The sequence below is a fragment of the Lates calcarifer genome, linkage group LG5 (assembly GCF_001640805.2).
Source record: "Lates calcarifer isolate ASB-BC8 linkage group LG5, TLL_Latcal_v3, whole genome shotgun sequence".
In the NCBI taxonomy this organism is placed as follows: Eukaryota; Metazoa; Chordata; class Actinopteri; family Centropomidae; genus Lates; species Lates calcarifer.
This window is the reverse complement of record NC_066837.1, coordinates 2,514,787-2,535,953: the sequence shown is the minus strand read 5'-3', so window position 1 is coordinate 2,535,953 and position 21,167 is coordinate 2,514,787. Positions and strand designations below refer to the sequence as shown.

Genomic DNA, 21,167 nt, shown 5'->3' with positions numbered 1-21,167 from the left:
CATGTTTGTCCATTTATCAATGATGATGCTGTAAATGGATGAATTAATATTCATTAATATGACAAGAATCGTTCCCACACTGCTGACTTGAATGTGCCCTGATGGCTCTGCAATCAGGTGTGCTCACTCATCATGATTGGACCAAAATAGTCACATGACACAGGCAGTTGCAAGGCAATAGAATAGGTGTAATATTTACAGATTAAACAGCTTGGCCTAACTTTAAATAGATTAATAATTGTGTGAATGAATACATAGGACATTGTGGACGTTTGTATCACAGTGTCAGTCTTGGTTTCACTCTAATGTCTTACAGGTGTGTGCTGGGGCTGGTGTGTTGCTGTTGTGTTTGATCTTACCTGTGGAAGAAAATTGGAAATGTCCTACAGAAAAAGGTGAGCCCACACGAGAAGGGCCGATCAAATGCTGAGCTCGAGTCCAACTTCAATCTACCCACCAAAAATGTGCATAAAATGTTCAGATTATTACATTTTTTGTTGACTTCCCTGCACTGCCACACCACAAAGAAGACACAACAATGAAGTCTTGTACTTACTTTCATTAATTTAAAGATGGAGGCAGGTAATCAGTGTCTGATTTGGAAAATAGTCAAAAATAAGAACTGAAGCTGGAGGACTGACTGATATGAGAAAACAACTGATATGTTTTTTATGAGCAGACAAAGTAGAAGGCACCGTAAACTCCTGCAGAGTCACAGTGGTTGGATTATTATTGACATTATCCATAAGAAACAACACGTTTTTGATTCAATTTAAGTTTGAATGGGAACAGTTTTAAAAAGAGATCAAATCACAGTCAGGTGTTTTACATTAAGTTTTTATTGTTATTGTTAAGGTTTGGGTTCTTTACTGTTGTTTTCCTGTCATCTATGGACAGGTGTTGCATCCATGTGATGTGTAGTACTGGTCTAAATATCTATAGGGATATATACTGTGTAAATAAACACTATATTGTGACTGCGGTTTCCCCCTTTGGGCCTAGGCAGCTACCACTGAGGACACTGGGATCACGTGGTGTTAGAAAACCTTGGGGGAGTTAAAAAACTTTTCACATTTCAGGGCTGATTTTTGTCGACTGAGTAGTTTTGCGCCGGGATTCAATGTTTCTCTGCCAGAATTTTATTTATACATTTTTTAAAATCAAGATCTTCATATTGGGAAACCAATTGGTAACACCTACAGGTCTGTGTCTCCTAATAACTGCCTTAGTTAGACTCATGTTGTCTTTATAAATCTAAGAGTAGTTGTTGATTTTAATTGAAATGTCTTTATCTTGCAGAGAATATAACAAGCTTACAAATGGAAAAATTCAATGAAATGCACATTTTATGTGCAGGGCGGTGGTGGCAGGGGAAATAAGACTTGTAGCATCAGTATTTCTAAAATCCAAGAGACCCCACCGTGGCCTGTGTGTCACTTGTGGACATTGTTTAGTGATGCAGGCCTCAGAAAAGACTGGAAATGTAATGGATTGAGCGTTTATTAATTTAACCGCCTAATCCCTCTAAAGAGAACTTGTAGTAATCCTTTAATTGGCTAAATAATATTAGTGTGAATACATGAATATTAGTAATGTGGTTGAATGTGCTGCTCCTGGTGGCCACACAGGAAACACTGGGGATTTTTCGGACAGTCTCACTGTGTTTCCAGTCACGTTAAGGAGCTGTGGGCTCTTTAACTTTTTATAAAATCATACTCCAGCACTTTTTGATAACAAAGCTTCTTTGTAAACATCGCCTGTGTGATCTAGGCTACAGTTTATTTACTGTGGCGCTGAGAGCTGCACTGTAACACATCTGTTAATTTAAACAATGCAGTGTCTATATGCGCATTTTAAATCCCCGGCACACCCGCGCCCTTTGACACACATAGCTTTAAGCCATGGCAAATTTGGAGCACAGGCGCCATGTGCTGTACCCTATACAACATTAAAACAGACAAACATCCCATTAAACGACCAATGACAGCACATCTTCGCGCTGAGATGCTGGGAAGGATGGAGGGGAGGGGAGGGGAGGGAACGGGGGGCGCTTTTGGTGGGTGGGACAAATGAGCGCTATAGAAAGGGGGATGCTGCAGCCCCGTCCCCCTCATATCTCACTCCACCCAGCCCTAGAATAAAATCCACCGGTGACGTGCGCGCAGGGAAGCACCCAGCAGTATGTGCGCGCCCACGGGAGGGGCCGATAGAAAATGGCGAGTCTGTGCAAAAGGCAGCAATGCACGATAGAGAGGCGCGGCTTTCGGCAGGAACTTGACTCTTGGAGGCACAAACTCATTCACTGTGTAGGTAAGCTCGCTTGGCATTGTGTGTGCGCGTGTGTGTGGCGTGGTCCGGGGGGGTCGGAAGGTGCCGGTAACTGTGCTGAGTTTGGTTTTTTGGAGTGTAAAGAGCAAAGAGTCGGGGCTGTAATGTCCACTGGAAAACCTATAGGCTCTCCATGAAGCTGTCATTTTTTTGTTACGCTCGGCTGTTGCCTGGCGCTGCCCGCCTCCCACCGGACATATCCAAAAAATATTCTGCCCCAAGTTTGGGGCTCGTGTCGGGCGTGTTGCCAGGTGTTGCACCTGCTCACTTTGTGCTTGTGACTTGTTTGACTGTTGAGTATTGTTTTGCTCAGGAAGCCGCTGGGGGTATTTTTATACATTATTCTATAGCTGTTTATTTATTGTAAGCAGGGCATGTCACGTGTGCAGATGGAGCTGCGCCTCAGCCAATCGGCTGCCCCTCTATAGGCCGGCCCGTGCCCGCGTGCGCGCCTCCGGGTTGAGATTTTGGTGGGGGGGAGGGCGGTGCGCGTTCTCCATCTCCAAACATGACGCCCCCCTCCTCCTCCCCCTCCCTCTCCTCCCCCTCCTCCACTCTGCCCTGGAAATCGGCTTTTGGGAGCGCGCATTGCTGCATTGGGGAAAATGTCAGTGGAAATAATTTTGTATTTTAGGGGGAAGGTGTAGGCGGGGGGTCGGCAGGCTGAAATGCCTCGGTGCTCGCCTGTGTTACCGGGTTTGATACTTGTTGAAACGCCGCTCCTGGATGCGGTGGGAAACTCTGCGGTTGAGATTTGTCCGGCGCAGTTTGCATGAAGACATATTTATGATATTTGAAATGTTCCTGACAGGACAGCCTCCGTCGGTCACTGCAGGGACAGTTTACAGCAGCGGCCATGACATGTGTCAGTCTTTGTCTTATTGAAAAACTAAGAAAATCCAGCTTTTAACCTTTTCCTGCTTTTCCCATTACTTCACGTCGGCTTTTATTTTGGATTTTCTCATCCATACATTTCTCCCACCCACCTTCCCTTCTCCTCCCCCCTTGTCCACCATATCTACTGTATTTCATTAGCTCAGTTTAATCCGGTTACATCGACCTATCCCGATGTTATGGCAAGATTATCATCCACTCTTCGCCTCTGATCTCTTAACCTCTCTGGGTTTCCTCGGCTCTCTGCCCGGCTCCTAATCTGGCTTTTATCGGCGGTATAAAGCTCCACCGCCGCAGCGGCAGCAGCGGCAGCGGCAGCGGTAGAAGCCGCGGGGTCGGAGTGTTGCGGCTCTTCTTGTTTTTGGACGCATTTCTGTGTCCAGATGTTGCGCGTTGACCTGTCACCTACTTACCCATCCGACCGCTTTATAATAACTCACATGGCCTGATTCCGACTAGGCTAGTGGGGCTTTTTAGTAAGAGAACCTCCTAATGAGGGGATGTAGTGGTAAATTAAAAGGTTGGGTAATCTCTGACCTCCAGTTGGTGTGATCAGTGTAAAGCCATAAGGAATCTCAATCAACAGTATAAACAAAAGACAACAAAAGGCGTTTCCTCCCTCCCTCCCTCCAGTCCGTTGCATCACATTAAAATCTGTTTTTACTCAGTAAAAGTGAGCTTTAACCTGTTTTCTTATTCCTCATATTAACGACAATGACCCTGCTCTCTTTGTGTGCTGCTCTTGCCCATGTTTACAGTCTAATTAGTGCTTTTTTAATGATTTAGTGGGTCACTGGGTTTGAGCTCAAAGCAGCAGAGGATGATGTCACTCCCTCCCTAAAAGTCTAATACAGTTTGCAGGGTTGCAGTTTATTGGAAAAGAGCTGCATGTAAACAGCAGAAAGATGTTATTCAGATATCTCATTGAGACTGTAAGACCCTAGAGAAATACTGTCATGATACTAAAGTCAATAGAGATACCATAAGCATGATAAACACACTGCTGTGCACCTTAAATCTGTGAAGTAATGTCACAGTGTTACCACAGGGGAAACACACACACACCACCACGGAGCAATAACGAACTCAAAGTCTGATATTGCAGTTTGCTTTAGCGTGTTCTGTGTGTGTGTGTGTGTGTGTGTGTGTGTGTGTGTGTGTGTGTGTGTGTGTGTGCGGATACAGGCTGTGTGTCAGTTCAACATATTTCTTCATTTCTGGTTGCTGATGTTCATTGGTTTGCAATGTGTGACGAGTTTTAGGGCCTGAGCGCAGCAGCGGCGGTTATCAGCGCTCAGATTGAAGTCTGACATGTTTATTTGTTTGAAGGCTAATCAGCTCTCAAACTGTGAGAAACTGGAGCGTTCAAAGGATTTGTCCTCTGACCAGCTGAAGCATGTGTTTCCAAAATGCTGTAAGTCCTTAAAAGAATGCAATCACTTTAAAATCCATTATGTGTTGCATGTTTCCATTATTAACCTTCTGTGCTGTCGGTCATCTGATTATTTGTTTGGCCGATATAATGTGAGTCTGACATTTGTCTTCAAATGTCTTATTGTGTCTTAGCAAAAGGCTGAAACCCAAATATATTAAATTTACAAACATTAAAGTAAAAGAAAAGCATCCATTTTTAACAATTGAGAAGCTGTAATTTAAAGTTTTTGTCATTTTTGCTTGAAAAATGACATAGTGTTATTAAAGATTGATAAAACAATTAATTGACCAATAGTTTCAGCTCATTAAACAGTTTTTTGTCAGCTGGAAAAAGGCATAAGGTTAAAAACTGTACTTTTTTTTAGTGTTAATACTCCAAAGTAAACCCAAAATGAGACGACGTAAGAACAAATTCTTTCATAAAAATGTGTGCTGATATGAAATTTAAAACACAGCACTGTTATCAAGGGTATAATGATCACGGTGTCAGAGACATTTGGTTGAAGAAGGTCAGGTAACAAAGGTGGACATCCTACAGTTTATTAAAGTTCATAGTGATGTACATGGATGCAGCTTGTCGACACAGCCTGCCTCGCCTCCATGCCCTGTGCTGTACTGATAATAAAGTAGGGCCCATATGCCATAGAAAGGTTAACATTATTAGTTGGTAGCAATTATAGCCCAACTGCTGATTCCTTTGGCACACATTCTGGGTAAGAGAGTGCAGCTAATTTGATTGCTGAAAGGTTGTGGCAGTGCTGCAGAGAGACAGACTGCGATCTAGAGAGAGAGTGGGAGAGAGAGAGAGAGAGGTGTGAGTCTGAGTGGCAGATTGCTTTTTTACTTCCAACACTTCTTACAGCCAGAGCTGCTCCCAACACAGTAATAATGCCGTCGGTTGAGTCAGCTGGCGAAGCTACAGTTTGGGTTCTCAGCGGCTACATTTTTCAATGCAGCAGTCGTCTGGTGACTGAGGAGTCACTGGTTGAGGCAGGTTTTAGTCAGGGTAGGACTACATGATAATATATACCACACAAAGAGACGACGGAGATTTGTCAACTGTTAGAGATGCAGCCCTGTATTTGTCAAGCATGAGTCACCAGATCAGCAAAAAGAGCCATTTACATGTATTTTATAAATGTTTTTTAAATTGAATTCCCCTAAAAGAAAGCACCTTAGCACAATACATGTAGATATAATGCTGTAAAATTACATTCATTACATTGGAAGACTTCTTGTGTAGCCATTAATTTGCATCAAGTCAGACTCTGTCGCTAACCCTTAACCCAAACCTTCTGCTGTTATATATCTAATTAAAACATGAAAACAAATATAAAAAGACTTTTATCTCTTTTATCTCTCATGCAGTCACTGACTGTGTGTTCTGGTATATAAAGACATGCTTACTAGATTATTTGAACTTGGAAGTGCAGCAAGGCTCAATAGCTAAACTATCCTGGCTAACTTGGTGCAGCTTTTTTTCCAAGTACATTTTCTATTTAGCTTCTTTTTTTAATTGGAACTGTCTTGCGATACACAAGAGAAACCTGCTCAAATGAAGTTCTGCCTTTATTGGCGCATTGGTCAAATCCTGCATTTGACACTGGCAGCTTTCACTGTAGGACCCTCAGTCACCATAGTGTGTGCAGTTTTACATTAGGGCTGCAATTAATGGTTGAATTTTCATGATTGATCATTTTCTTTTTTGATTGACTGGTCAGAAAATGTGACATCTAAGTTTCCCAGAGTCAGAACCTTCGTCGTCTTGTTCTGTTTGACCAAAACCCCAAAACTTAGACATGCAGAGGAAAAAAGAAACCAGCAAATTTCTGCATTTAAAAAAAAAAAAGAAATGAAGACTCTGTCAATTGAGTGGTTGTTTAATCGACTAATTGTTACAGCTCTGTAGCTCACAGGTCTTTGCCCTGACATGATTGGTTGCATTGGTCCTTTTAGCTGCATGTGTCCAGTTTATGTCCTTTCCACTTACTGCTGATTAATGAATGAGTTGGAGGCGAATCGTGCTGATTTAGCATGAGAATTTGACAGCGTAGGCTATAAAGGCAGCAAGTATCTCCTCCGATTATATCCCATAGTTAAACCACGATGTGCAAGATCATCCATTCTGGTTTAGAGTGTCTTTAAACGAACAGATCTTCCTGATTTTTTTAATTCATTCTTCCACCCATCGATCTATTTATCTCTCTATCTCCTCTGTACTCAAAGTCAAATCCTCGTCTTATCAAGTCAACAAAATCCCTCCATCCAACTGCCACGCCCCCCCTCTCTGAGCGAGTGGTCGGGCTTTTATTTCAGTAATGGACAGATGGACGCCCTGAGAGATCTGCCTTCTACTTTCACATCTTGCTAATTCTTTTCATGGGCTTTTTGAAAAGGAAAACAAAACATGGCACATTTATCGGGAGCTGGTGGGGAGAGTGGCAGCGATCCACCCATTTGACCAGACCGGGTGCCAACGCTGTAAATCTCCTGCACCTTCCTCATTACACATGCATGCACACACACACACTCTGCTCGACAGTCGTGTGAGTGTGTAGCTATCTCGGGGGCCGATCCATGCCAACCAGGAGCCCTGTGGGAGGAGGGCTGCTCTCTTTGGGTTGGTGGGGGGGGTTGACTGCAATCTGTGGAAAAGCAAAATACACCACTGGCACTGAGAGGATGTCGACAGAAGGTGTGTGTGTGTGTGTGTGTGTGTGTGTGTGTGTGAACCATTATTTATCCAGGAAAACGATCACTGATCGCTGTGCTCTTTTCCAGCGACGTCCTGCCTCATGTTCAAACGTACCCACTGACATTTATCTAAAGTGCCAGAAGGATTCAAACTGCCGTCGCTCTGGTTACACGCCTGCTGTATCTGAGGAGGAAACTATTTCATCTTTGTTTTATTTAATTTTTTGTTGTTTTTTTTGCAGGCTGTGGAGAAAGTAGTCAAATATTTCAGAAAATAATTCTTTCTTCTCAGCCCGTTAGAAGAAGGGAGTGTGACAGTTTTAGAAGAACAAACTGTTTTTGAGTCTCAGGAGAAGAGGGAGGCAGCTCACTTTCTAAAAAGCCTTTTTTTGTGGTGGTTGTTCTTTTTTTAATCTTTCACATCGTTGTTTTCATTTCATTTTATTTTATCCATGTTTTTTTTCCTCCCTTGGGATCTTTTGAGTGAATCTGAAAACAGCAGTGGGAGGGTTTTGGCCATTATTTTTGAAGGTTGCAGCAGATTCAAGAGGAACATACAAGAGCTTTGAGGCTGAGAGGCTTGTTGTCATAGTCAGCGAGTGGAGCAGAGCACTCTGAGGAATCAGATGAAACATTTTGTTCTAAACCTGAATTTAAGTTGATCTTCTCCTGCGTCTCTGTCTTCATTTGGTTTCATTTAGAGGTGAAACCTTCCAATCAATCAGTCGATCAGGAGAGGCCTGTACCAAGGTGTGAGTGTGTGTCACAGTCACACACACACACACCTATATGACATACATATCATCACAAGAAACTAAATTATTTACCTGAACTTATCTCACAGTAAATCAGAACCACGGAAATATGGAGAGGCCAGTATTCACCTAATAGACAAATGTAACCATGATACAGATGCTATGGGTTGACTCACTGATATTTATAGGCTGATATTTGACTTCTGCTGATGAAGTGGTGTCAGTGATTTACCTGTTAATAACGGGAAATAGGAGGGATAGGGTCTGGGATGCACAGGCAGGTCTTCATATAAGTTTTGTGTCACTTGTTTTCCCAAAAACACGACTGTTTGTGTTACAGAAACCAGATTCCTTAGTGTGAAATTTAAGAAAAGGAATGACAGAAATAAAACAAAAAAACACTGTTATATAGGGTATCAGTCTTTCCTCAGTTAGTTCAGACAGGGTTCAAGTTTTGCAGATGAATATCTGCAGTTTAGAGATCGGGAATTAAAACCGTGAAAAGGCAACGCTTTCACTCTCTCGCTTTCTTTTCTTCCCTTTAGTACCAGCAGCGACCAAAGTCCTCCATTTCCTTAAACTAAACTTTGTACATAGCGTCCCTGACTCAACCTAAAATTTATGTAAGCACTCTATTGTGTGTGTGTGTGTGTGTGTGTGTGTGTGTGTGTGTGTGTGAGTTCCTTCTGTTATGTGAGCTACCTGACCTCCTTGGTACAGTCCTTTGGACACTGACACCATGTGGGCTCATGCACGGTTAAGAGCTTGTGTTTGGAGCACACACACACACACACACACACACACACACACACACACACACACACACACACACACACACACACACACACACACACACAGGGCTGGTGAGAGGTGTCGAGGCTTTAGAGCAGCAGGAGTGTTTACTTGGACCCACCTTTGGTGAATTCCTCCTGGTTCCTCAATAATGGCTGCTTTTGAGTGGAAGGTCATATTTGCACATTTTGCTTTTCAGTGTATTTGATCAATGCCGTGGATGACCCTGAGTGCATGTGTGGATTTTAAGACTTTGAAAGTGTGGATGTCTTTTGAAAGCAGAGACATTTAGTTCAGTTGTCACCTCCTCACAGAGCTGAGTGGGGGGGGGGGGGTTAAGACCTGGGGTTGGTCACATAACTGTGATGATTAAGCTGAAGGGAATGCCTTATTATTTTAATGAGGGAATTCTCAAATCTCTGCCTCTCCCCGAGAATTCAGTATTAATGGAATTAAAGTAAAAGTGTGTGCCATTAAGGCTGTCATTAACAATTAATTAATACTAAGTGGCACCTCAGTATTCCTGAACAAGAGGAACCAGCTAATGAGATAATAATAGGGCTGAACAGTCAGTTAAGCAGCGTTAAGCTGTCATGGTTCACAGTTAAAGGGACAGTTCACGGGTAACTGCACACGTCTGTTCTAAATTGTTAAAGGCACATTCTGTAGTTTTGTCTTATAAATAAACCTCTGTCATCGATATCAAACTCCTCCTCTGCAGCAGCAGGAAAGGACGTGCTGATGCTCAGACAAAACAACAGAAGCTTATTTGGGATAAACTTTAGGAGAAAATTAAAGCTGCACTGCACAGATTTTACATGTTGTTAGCTTGGACTTACTTCTCGTTACCAAAGGTGTCACCAAAGCCAAGAAGATCAGATATCTCTGTCGAGAGACAGAAAGATGCTGAGTGTTGAATATATTCAAGAATATATCAAATAACTGTAATAACTGTACTCTTACACATGTTTAGTCAGAGCTAAACACTGTTATCAGCTGCTGTCTGTCACATGTCGCTGTCACTATGTACTACTGTGTACTTTCTGTCAGTGCCAGTGTGACAGAGTTTTTGATTCTAATACTTTTAGATATGAGAATCTTTGTAGGCGTGCAACTATTACAGCTTCCACTACTGATAACAATACAGTAGTGTTCTATTTGTTAATTTGATAGGGACAATGCATGTTATTGAACATCAGTATGAAACACAACATGTAAACATGTCAGATTGTCGCAAAATGCTCAAACAAAAACATTACAAATAACAACATACAAATGGAAATACTCGTTATAGAAGTGGAAGAAGACAAATACATTATGATATAATACAATAATGGAAACCATGAGACAATGTAACAGCAGACGCTGCGGAGAAACATGACGCTAATGCTAAATAAATGCTAAGCTAGTCTAACAGTAACGCAGGTGGAGAAGAGTCGGAAAGTCAGCAAACTGAAGCAGTAATGTACATTATACTCCAATATTTACCTAAAGTTTGCTAAGATTAGCTAATATTCGCCACCGTAGGCTACAGCATGATGCTGCCCAGGATTATATTCTTAAAATATATTTATAATCTGACTGTCTGTCCATCCTGGAAGAGCGAGTCTCCATCTCTGTCTCAGTTTCATTACACCTGTATAAATAAGATCTAACTTGACTTGTTATGACAATAATAATAATAATAATGATAATGCAAATGCAAGTTGGCAAGGTGATAATTTTCGTGCTTTTAGAGCGTGTTCGTACTGTGCGTCACTTTGAGGTGGGTCGGCGGGGCATCTGTGTTTAAGTTGGGTTTAATTTGGGCATGTTTGTTTAAAGATTCTGTACCCGCTGGGCATGGCAGCGTGCCAGGCCACCCCCATCCCCCCACTGCTGCTTCTGCTGCTGCCCACAGGTGCACCCTGGGAAATGTAGTTCCAAAAGAGAGGCACAGAGGGGTGAGCTGGAACAATAGAGAGAGAGACGTTGAAGGAGAGGGTGAGTGGAGGGAGTGTTTTGTGAGGTATGCTGCCTTTACACAACACACCCTGGGAGGACACATGACAGATGAGGTTTGCACAACAAATGACACGGAAACAATAGGCAATTATTTGCAATTCAAAGACTGAATGGGACTTCATTATGATTTGGTCTTGGACAGTAGATTGCTCATGGAAAAGCAGGTAAACCCTCCACTGCTGCCTGTGGTTTTAAAAATACAGCAAATAATTAAAGTATTTTCAGTAGATGTACATTATGTTTTTGAATACATTAATCTCTAAATGAATATAATCATTAAAAATTCATTTTTCTCTCTTCATTTTTTTCCTCCAAAAAAAGCACAGAAGGGTTTTGTAAATGGTGGTTTCTGGCTGATAATCAGACCACTTAATAAGCTCAGTATTGGTGCATCCTTAGCTGATGACCTTCATCCAAATGTTTAAATATGTTTAATTTCTGACTGAGGAAACAAACAGGGCTGGAAACGTGACCTCCCCGAAGCAGAAAAACATCCAGTGTTGACATGAAGTATGTTCCAAAGATAGTATAAACCTTTCAGTCAAGAAAACCCTCATAAACCTGTTTAGACATCATATAGCCTGCTGCCTCCGCCCTGTAATCAGCACCTCCAACAGTAAATTTTACAGTGAGGTATATTAGCCCCGATGTGGGCGAATTATTAACAAGTGTCTACAGGAGATAATATTCTGAAATTGCTTGTTTAGCCTTTAAAAGTGTAAACCTGGGAGAAAGCAGAGGAAAGGAAGAGTTAGAATGAGACGGAATGCGTATCATGATGACCTTGTGGACGCAGGGCTTGTCCTGTAACATGGTGGTCACCTGTTTGATCGTGTGTAAAGGTGTGTTTGAGCGTGAGTCAGGCTCAGTTTCTGAGTCTCTGCGTGTAAGAAAATCTGTTAAATGTCTCAAAGTGTTCAAAGCGTGACAGGCCTGGAAGAGGAACGTGGAATCTGAACCTGTATGCTTACTTCAGTTAGCTTTTATCACCACAAACCTTTTGTTCCAGCGTGTTTTGGTCTTTCTCTGCCTGTCAGCTCGTCGAGATGAGCACAGGGAGTAAAGGCGAGAGAGAAGAGAGGCTGAAGAGAAAGCACCAACCTTCCCACTCAGCTCGACTCTCGCTGTCAGCTTAATTTCATTGCCTGTTCATTTTATTTTTTCCCCTGTTTTTCTGTCTGCATAGTTCACACTTTTTTCTCTCTGTGTGGTTAATTATCTCTGCAAATAAACTTAACCCTGACGTTTCTGAATCAGCCACGATGAAACCCTGAATCTCCCTCTGCGTCAGAATGAGCTCATTTTCAGTGCCGTCGCCAACCACATTCAACAACGCGGCGGCTACAGAGGGGGTCTCGCCGATGTCAGCGTTGTCAAAAACACACAGAAGTCATTGTATGAAGAACAGAATAGAGGGTCGTCCCCTGTGATGCTTTCTGAAGCTGCAGGGTGTGCTGGGGTCTGACTCACACTGCCCCGAGGAAGACTGACCTCCTTGTCATTCTTCCACAAAAAAAAACAAAAACAACAACAGGCAGGGCTGAAGCTTCTTGTACAGGCCGCCTTCTGTTAGCAGGATTAGCAGATAGAGATGGTGATACAGAGCAGCAACATCTCGCCATATTGCTGTTTGTTAAGTGTGACCAGCAGCTGCTGTTATAAACCAACATGGATGGATGGAAGTGTTAATGAACTTACAAAATGTTTTACAGGGAAAAAATATACTCAAAATGGCAGGTGCATCAGTCAGGTTATACAGTATGAACACATTCATGCTTCTCAAAGGGTTTACCCTTCACACTAAAGGAGTTTTCATCTAGCAACACCCTTTGGCCAAAATGTTAATTCTGCAAAGTATCTCTTAAGCTAACTGGCTTTGGCAGGTTGCCTTTGATTGTCTGAAATACATTCATGTGCCCATGGGGACAAACCATTTTTATTTCATCTGGCTGTACCCTCAAGAGAAACGTTAAATTTTTAGTTCATTTTCAGCCGGCTGATAAGGATCATAGGAAGGTGAAAGCATTGGTGTTTTGTTCGTTCTGTGAAAACCCTGTGTACTGTCTGGTATAATGGGCATTTCAGCCTCTACAGGCAGCTGGAGGGGGCTGTAGATTTTTGTTTATTCTAATAAACGAGAGCGAGTGTGAAGCAGAAATGAATTATTTAGAGGTAAAAAAAAAAAGTCACATCAGGGGAGCATTTGAATTTAAACCTGACAGTTTTGGTGACCAGGGGTCAGACATTAACGGCAGCTGGGGCGCAAAAAGCCTTTTTAAAAGTCATAAAACAATAAAGTCATCATAAATAAATTCACACAAAATGCCCTGATAGTTTAAAGAAGCTTGTGAATATTTTATTAGTTATGTCCACATACATGAACGCAACTGTTGACCCCTATTTGCCACTGCAGGTGATTCACAGCAGCCGACGAGCGGTTGTTTCTTTCTTGCTCAGTTTGGAGTTGAAAAAATAATTGAGCAGTTTTTAAATCAGAAAACCAACGTGTTCACAGCCTGAAGGAAAAGCAGTGCTTAAATAATGTCTGTTATAAAACAAGCAGAACAGAAGTTAAAGCTTGTTTGTTAGGAAACAATACAAACAGGAGGAAACATTTGCATTTGTTGGGAACTGTTGGTGGTGGATTACTACGCTTTTGATGTTCTAGTGAGTATTTATACTAACAAGAGTGTATGTGGGATTAAGTCAAAGTAAACTAGTGTGTGTGGTCATGGTAACAAACAGTGTGCCTCATTAATGTGTTTTTAATAGTGTTTGGACAACAGTGGAAGTCTGTGGCCCAGAGGAATAAGATGTACCAGGCCCTGGATACACACACACACACACTTGGTATCAGGATTTTACTGTCGGATCAGGTGTTTGATCCTTTGAAAGTTTCATTGCTCCATGTGGAAATGAAAAAAAAAACAAGCACTTCCCCCTCTCCTCCTGACGTATTCGTCACGCTGACCAATTATTATCTATCTGGTTACGCACTAATCCTGCTGTCTCCCTAAAATTAGCTTTATAAAAGCAGGCGTCGAAGCTCAGTTTCTTCAAGACAATAGATCCAGGGAGTAGTAGTCGTGATTTTCTCTCCCAGACTCGAGCCGTTTCTTCAGCACCGCCTACAGCCCACCTTAACTCCCACCTTACCAGCCATTTCTGTTTCTTTGTCTACAAAACCTGCAGTCTGTCATTCATCTATTTTTTCCTGCAGACTGCCTTCTGCTCTCATAGTTGCTTTGTGTGCAGTCAGTTTATTGTTCAGTTTTTTGCACATGTATATTTCATTGTCTGCAAGCAGCTGGTAACTGAACTGGGTTTGCTGAATATTTGGCTGAGGAGATCTCTGTATTTCCTACACTTGGCTCTTTTGTGTTCCAAAGAGCCTTCACCTCAAGGGAGAGATGGTGGAAGACGTAATGGAGCCATGGTACTGAAGATGCTCCGTGCAGAATTACAGCACCATGACTGCCAGGAATATTGGCAGCCTCTTTCTCTTTCTCAAAATGCAGAAGGCAAAACCTGCTTCACCCTTCTACAACAGAAAACAGGTGGAAGATGTTGCTCTTCCATTTGCTTTGATGCTGCTTTCAACTCCATTTCTATTAGCTTGTTTAATGACCAGGTGGAGGACATGAACTGCTCTCCAGCAGTGCTAATGGTTGTCGCAGGTGGGCAGAAGTTTTCACCAGGAGAGTGTGCACAAGTGTTTGCTAATGGCCTGGAAGTGGGAAATGTATTCTTGCAGTGTTAACGCTTGAGGCACCAATGTGTGAAAAGCATCTAGACGTGAGCAATGAATGTTTTGCCGTCTGTTATTGTCTAAATGGAGATACCTCGGCTCCTGGTCACAGTGTCCATTTTCCAAACTGCTGACAATGAAATAGATTAGATGAATAATTCAAAAAGTTCCAGACCAGATCCTGAGGGTCACTACTACTAATAATTTTAGTTTCTGATCAATCAGACGAAGATTTCTTTTTAGTGATCGATTAATCTTTGATTGATAAAATGTCACGATTTTCACATTTACAGTGAAATAAAACTTTTTGCATTTCTGTTTTAAAAAATGACTCAAACAGTTGATTACCTTCCTGATACTTTACACAATATGTTAATGGTTAAACTCGTCATGTTTTTGTTTTGTAACTCTGCCACCAGCTCTGATTTAGAGCAGTTATTAGCGTTAGCACTGCTCAACCAACCTGACAGCTGCAGATAATTCATGGCTGCATAGTGCAGTGGGACAGTAAAATTTAATTTAATGCACCTTTATGCTCACAAGCCTTTGCATCTGGCTTTTACCCAGCACTGTACTGAAGCCACACACACACACACACACACACACTGAGTTACTGTACTAGGACAGGATAAGTGGAGGTGACAGGGCCAGCTGTGCTGTGTGAGGGCCGGGCCGGCTGGCAGAGCTGGGGGCTCTCAGCTCTCCTCTGTGTGTGACCGTGTCACCCTCAGTTAGGTGTCAAGCCCACCGGCCTGCTGCACACACACGCACACACACACACACACACACACACACACACACGCAATAAAACTGAAGGTCAAGCAACAAACGCCACTCTGCCGCCGCCGTCACTCCCGTCACTGCCAGGAGAAATGTCACTTGTATTTTTATCTCCTCCTCTCCTCTGCTGCATCCTCTCCATCTCTCATATTCTCATCCCTCTTTCCTTCTTCTCCTTCTCTTTTTTTCCTTTATCACTTCTCATCTCCCTCACTTCACATAGATACTTCTTCTCTGCCTGCTCTTTAGTCTCCTTCTTCTTCTCAGTCCTCTTATCATATACGCTTCTGTCTATTTTTAAGCCTTCATTTCTTTTTTTTTTCTTCTCTTTTGTTTCATCTTCATCTCTCGTTTTCCTTCTCACAGCTACGATTGTATTTCTTTAAATTGTTTTCATTCATGTTTTTCTTCGATGCCTAAACGTACTTTTATGCAGCCTTCAGTATTTTGACATTTTATCAAGCTTATGTCACACAGTGTCGATACAGGCTCTACTTTTTTTTTTCGAGGCAGCAATAAAGGAATCAATCTGCCGACGAGACTTCACAGCTCGCTGAAAGATCTCTTGAAATTTTTTCATTTCATTTCTGCCAAGAGGCACTTACATTCTGCAACTTTTTATTCTGGTAGATTTTCTAACACCCACCTTCAAATGAGTGTGTTGCAGCTGCAGACGTTCTCGTCTCAGACTTAATTGAGGCGTAGGCAGATTATACATCCATACATATTTTTCTTCATTTTACTAATATCATCATTTCTTACACTACCGATGTCATGCCACCATGTAAACGTCCAGGTTTTATTATTATTAGCTCTCCAATGCTTGGAGCAGCTACATGTGCACAGATGTGCACAGATACTGTACAAGCATGTGATTTCATTATTTACTTGAGTAGAGCTTCACAATAGAGACAAAAAATCAAAATGCAATTTCTGTGCATTCAATATTTCAGCTGGGAGATAAATTGTGATCCATGTGCAGCAAGGGTTTTCAGAGTAATTGCTTTTTCAACACTTAAAAAAAAGGTTCAGATGATGTTTAGGGTTTGGACCTTGTGAAAGAAATGAAAGATTTTTCGGATGTGACTCTTAATTTGTAGTTATTTTGCGTGCCCTCCTCAAAAAGCAGCATGAAACACATTTTTCTCTGGTTAATTAACATGGCCGCCTCATGCAATTTGGAGATTTCAGCTGCCACTGCTGCAGCTTTTGACACAATGAAAGCACTGTGTCGCACACTGAGGAGCTGAAACCCGTTGTAATGAATGTAAGGGTCAAAACCAGAAGGACAAATTCCTTTGAAATATCATCTAAGAGAGGAAATGGTAGTAAAAATGTGGGGAAAAAAATCCACAGCAGGGTGGTGAAGTGGGTGGAGTTCTGTTTGGGTGGAGGTAAAAGTCAGTGAGGGGTGACTTCTCAGTGGAGTTTGTTCAGAAACTGGATGTAGACGTGAAGCTCTCGTAACTGAATCATCAGCGCTAACGGTTAGAAACTACACCGGGAATTCTACTGTGTGTTTCAGTAGGAGCCTGAGGAGTGAATCAACTACGACTCCCAAGAAGCACTGCGGTGAGAAACATCCGATCACTAAGCTTTAAAGTCTGTCGCTGTGCAGCTAAATTTCTCAACCTGTAGAACTATTTTCTGCAAATTTGAATACATTTGGGCTGCAGTGAACAGTTATTATCATTACTATTAATTTGATAATGTCAATTAATCAATCAGCTATTGGTTAAGTACTTACATAGCCATCACAGTTTTATCTGATCAACAGTTCAAAACACAAAGAGAATCAATTTACTGTGACATTAAAGAGAAAACACCACAAATCCTCAGATTGTTTCAGCACTGTAATCAATTAATTCTGGATTTTTGGAATAATTCTTGTGTTGTTTTTATTAGTGTATTTGTTTATCTAGAGTCTGCCACAGTGGTTGCTAGTATTCCCGGGCTCCGTGCCCTCACAAGTGTCTTATTTAACAATAACTGAAGGAAACACTCACAGAGATACAGACACAGTAAACTAAGAAACAGCAGGAACACAAGCAGCTTTACATTGTGGTGTTTGTGTTTTGTTTCCATTTGCAAAACCAATATGCCAGAGCTCTGAGTCACGTCTCTGGCTTTCTCATCTCCATAGCAACAGCTGATGAGGCTCATGGGTACTGTAGTATTTTGTGAGTGTTTGTTTGTTTTTTTTACATGAATAAGTTGTGTAGTATTGTTGCGTTATGCAGGAGACTGTAATCTTAAAAGTGAGCAGATTTACAGTGGAAGCAGATAGAGACACATCGGTCACATCCATGTTTGATTTTTAAACTGTTTTTTCAGCCGGAGAAAGAATCTCAGCTCATCCTAAAGATGCTGGACGGGGTTGAGGCTTTGTGCACAGGGGCATTTTCACGTCTTGCACGGTGCAGCGTTAATATTTCCCTTCCTTCGATATAAGCCTATCTAAATATTTGTGGGCAGGCGTGTCCACATACTTTTGGCTTTCTAGTATAATTCCACAACCAAAGGCTCAGTCTAACTTTTTCCATTATTGCAACTTGGATATACGTATTAATTGATTTCTCAACACGTTAAAGGAACAGAGGATGTTGTGGGGTTTCGACCGTGTGAATGGACTGAAGCGACAATGTTTTTATGATGTGACTCTAATTTGTAGTTATGTTGCTTCCTTGTTTTTTACAAAAAAAAAAAAACAAAAACAAAACTGCATGAAACACATTTCTTCATGGCTAATTATCACTGCAGCCTTTTGCAATTTGGACGTTGTATCTGCCAGGGTTGCAACAACAATGAAAGCACTGTGTCACACGCTAAAGAGCTGAAGCCTGCATAAATCAGTGAGAGATCAGAACCACAAGGACAAACTCATGTGAATCTTATAAAAGAAAATACTTGTAAAACAGAAGCTGTCATGATTAGATGAGTCTTAAACCGTTACATTTGTCACCCTAACGCCTGATTCAGTAGAACTGAATAAATGTCATTAAACCACAACCACAGAAAATACTTGTTCCTGATTGGATCGTATGTCAGAGCTGTTTTAGATTTCTTTTCGTTTTTTCTTTTTGTCTTTTGGGCTCCGTATCTCTCCTTGGTGATGTTTTTACCACAGCATCTCAGTTTAGTTTCATTTATAATTGCACTGCATATATTAAGCCATTCAGTTACTATGGCAACATTAATGATATTTTACACTATGTCAAAAGTTACCTCAAACCATAGATACTCTCCACATCTTATTCTTATCTGAAAGGATAAGAGGAGCCGTCCAGCTTTGCATTGTGGGTATTTCACTTCCACCTCATCCCTAATTTGGTCACCTCATGATCACCTCATGATACATTATCTTTTATAATATCTGCTGTTTTTTTTTTTTTAAGAAGTCGCCATCTTTGACTCAGTGTTTCAGATCACTTCTGACCAAATTCACCACAAGTGACTTTAATCACTCAAATGCAAATTTAGTTCTGAAACTGAGAAATATTGAAGACAGTTTTCTGGTGCTTCTCAGCCTGGCTGCCTGAGTCACTTTATCTGCGTCGCTCTGTTTTGCAGTGCTTTAGTTTTGGATGTGGTTAATGAGTTGTGAACATTTTGTGAAGTAAGGTGTGTTGCGGCCTATCAGCGGCTCTTTGGACCGTCCACCTTTGGACTGTGGGGATAAATTGGGAAGGAGGCTGTTTAGGGAACAGTTCAAGGATAGGAGTTACAAGATAGCTATAAACACACTGAGAGGGACGACTTCCTGTGTGTGTGTGTGTGTGCTGCCGTAGGCGGAGCCAACTAAGAGCACATTCCTCCATATTAGTGATAATATCATTTAATATTAATGTGAGGAGGCTCCTCTGCTGCTGTGTCAATATTGAACTTCAGAGCTGCTCCCTCTTTCTCCTCCCTTCTTCCTTCCCCCTCTCTCTCTCTCTCTTGCTCTCTATCAATCTCGGACACACACACACACACACACACACACACACACACACACACACACACACACACACACACACACTGGCAAACTAAGATAAGCAAGTACACCAGACCTTTGATTTGCAAAAAGGGAAATATTTATGACCAGTTGTTAAAGCTCTCCTGGGTACAGTGCTGCGTGTGTGTGTGGGGGTTGTGTGTGTCTGTGTGTGCACATGTGAATGTGAAGTCGACTTAAAGCAGCCATATGGTCATATCTGTGTGTGTGTGTGTGTGTGTGTGTGGGTCACATGGTTGCCTGCTATTAAAATCACTGCAGCACTTAGCCTCGACTCCAAAATGGCTTCAGATCTGAAGCTCTTGACATGGTGTTTTCCTTTAATGCCACAACCTGTGTGTGTGTGTGTGTGTGTGTGTGTGTGTGTGTGTGTGTGTGTGTGTGTTGGCAGCTTTCAGTTTTCAGCCCTCTCTTTCTGTATCTCTTTTTTTGAGGAAATACATTTTCTGCTCAGCTGCTCTTGCAGGTCCTGTGTTTCGTTTAGTTTTTCTCTCTCAGCTCGTAAACATCTACCCGACACTTGTTGTTTCTTTGGAGCCTCGTAAAAAAAAAATCTACGTTTGTGTTCACAATCCTTTGCAACATATGTGACAGAAAAATCACCTGAACGCACAAATTGCAACTAAATATTAAAAAAATACTTTAAAAATCCAAATTTAGCATCTTTTCACTCCTTTTCCAAGTGAAACGCTTTAGTTTTAGTTAACTTATTGTAAATCTATGAATTATAGTTCCTAATAATTATTGTATTTATAACTAGTCTGTCCTGAAATTGTTGAAAACCAATCCTAAATGGAATCTACATGATCAGAGTTTTTAAGAAACAGAATTGAAGTTGTAACCACAGGCAGCTTTGTGAAGCCGTTTATTAGAGTAAAAAGCATTTTAAAGAACATTTTTACTTCCTAAAAGAGACATCACTTATTCTGTTATTGAGAGGTTAATATAGCCATGTAGGGTACTGCCATTCATATTTCATGCTCTGTAATGAAATAAGCAGCTAATGGCTTTACAGCTTAAATTGTGCATCAATCTTTTGAGGACATGGAGTGTCCCTGTGTCCTGGAAGCAGATTGATGCTTTTGTTCTGCCTGCGGATGTTGACTGGATCATATGATGCACAGAGGCACAAAAATACGATTTCATGTCCCAGATTTGACCCATGAAAACAGCCAAAGAGACATTAGCAGTTTTTTAGCTCATTGTCTCGTCGTTCTGACTGGTGACGTCTCAGCGTTTTGAGTTAAGTTCATAAAACCTGTCTCAGCTATTACCCGACTAGCCGCTGAGATTTCATTTTCAAATCTGCTTTTACACAGAAACACTCCAGTCGAACAAAGCCAGACTGCGGAGCTCATGCAGAAGCTCAGCTATTAGCAGCTGCAGCCATTCAGTCCATGCTGGCACAGTGCTGGCATAGCGTTTTATCACAGCATGGTGTGGCACGGTGCGGTAGGAGCCAGTGATGAGGTGTTGGAGGTGTGTTGGTTTGCAGTGAGAGCCTGTTGACTGCAGCTCCTCACCAAACAGCTCACTGCTGCTGTTTCTGCTTTTAAAACCAATCAGGTGACCAAAGATATGTAGAAGTTCCCCCAGTGCAGTGACAAACACAGCTACTTCATAAAAAACAAGTTTTATGCTGGTTCATGGGTGGAAACCTTTTTTATAGATTTCTAAAATTTATTAGAAAACATGTTTCTGTTGAAAAACTCGGGGAAAATTTTGACGGACGCGTCAACAA

The 21,167-nt window shown here is 41.7% G+C and overlaps 1 protein-coding gene across 2 annotated transcripts in view; it reads left to right on the top strand.

Annotated features, from left to right (window-relative positions):
* lcor (ligand dependent nuclear receptor corepressor) overlaps window positions 1-21,167 on the top strand; it is an 81,472-nt gene that overhangs the window by 11,074 nt on the left and 49,231 nt on the right. The window contains exon 1 of one of the 2 annotated variants that reach the window (XM_018672552.2): window positions 2,066-2,310. The exons of the other annotated variant lie outside the window; for it this stretch is intronic. Within the exon in view, the coding sequence (XP_018528068.1) occupies window positions 2,214-2,310 (97 nt within the window). The 5' untranslated portion in view covers window positions 2,066-2,213. Of the gene's footprint in view, window positions 1-2,065; window positions 2,311-21,167 lie in introns of those variants that run through there. 2 annotated transcript variants of the gene reach the window in all.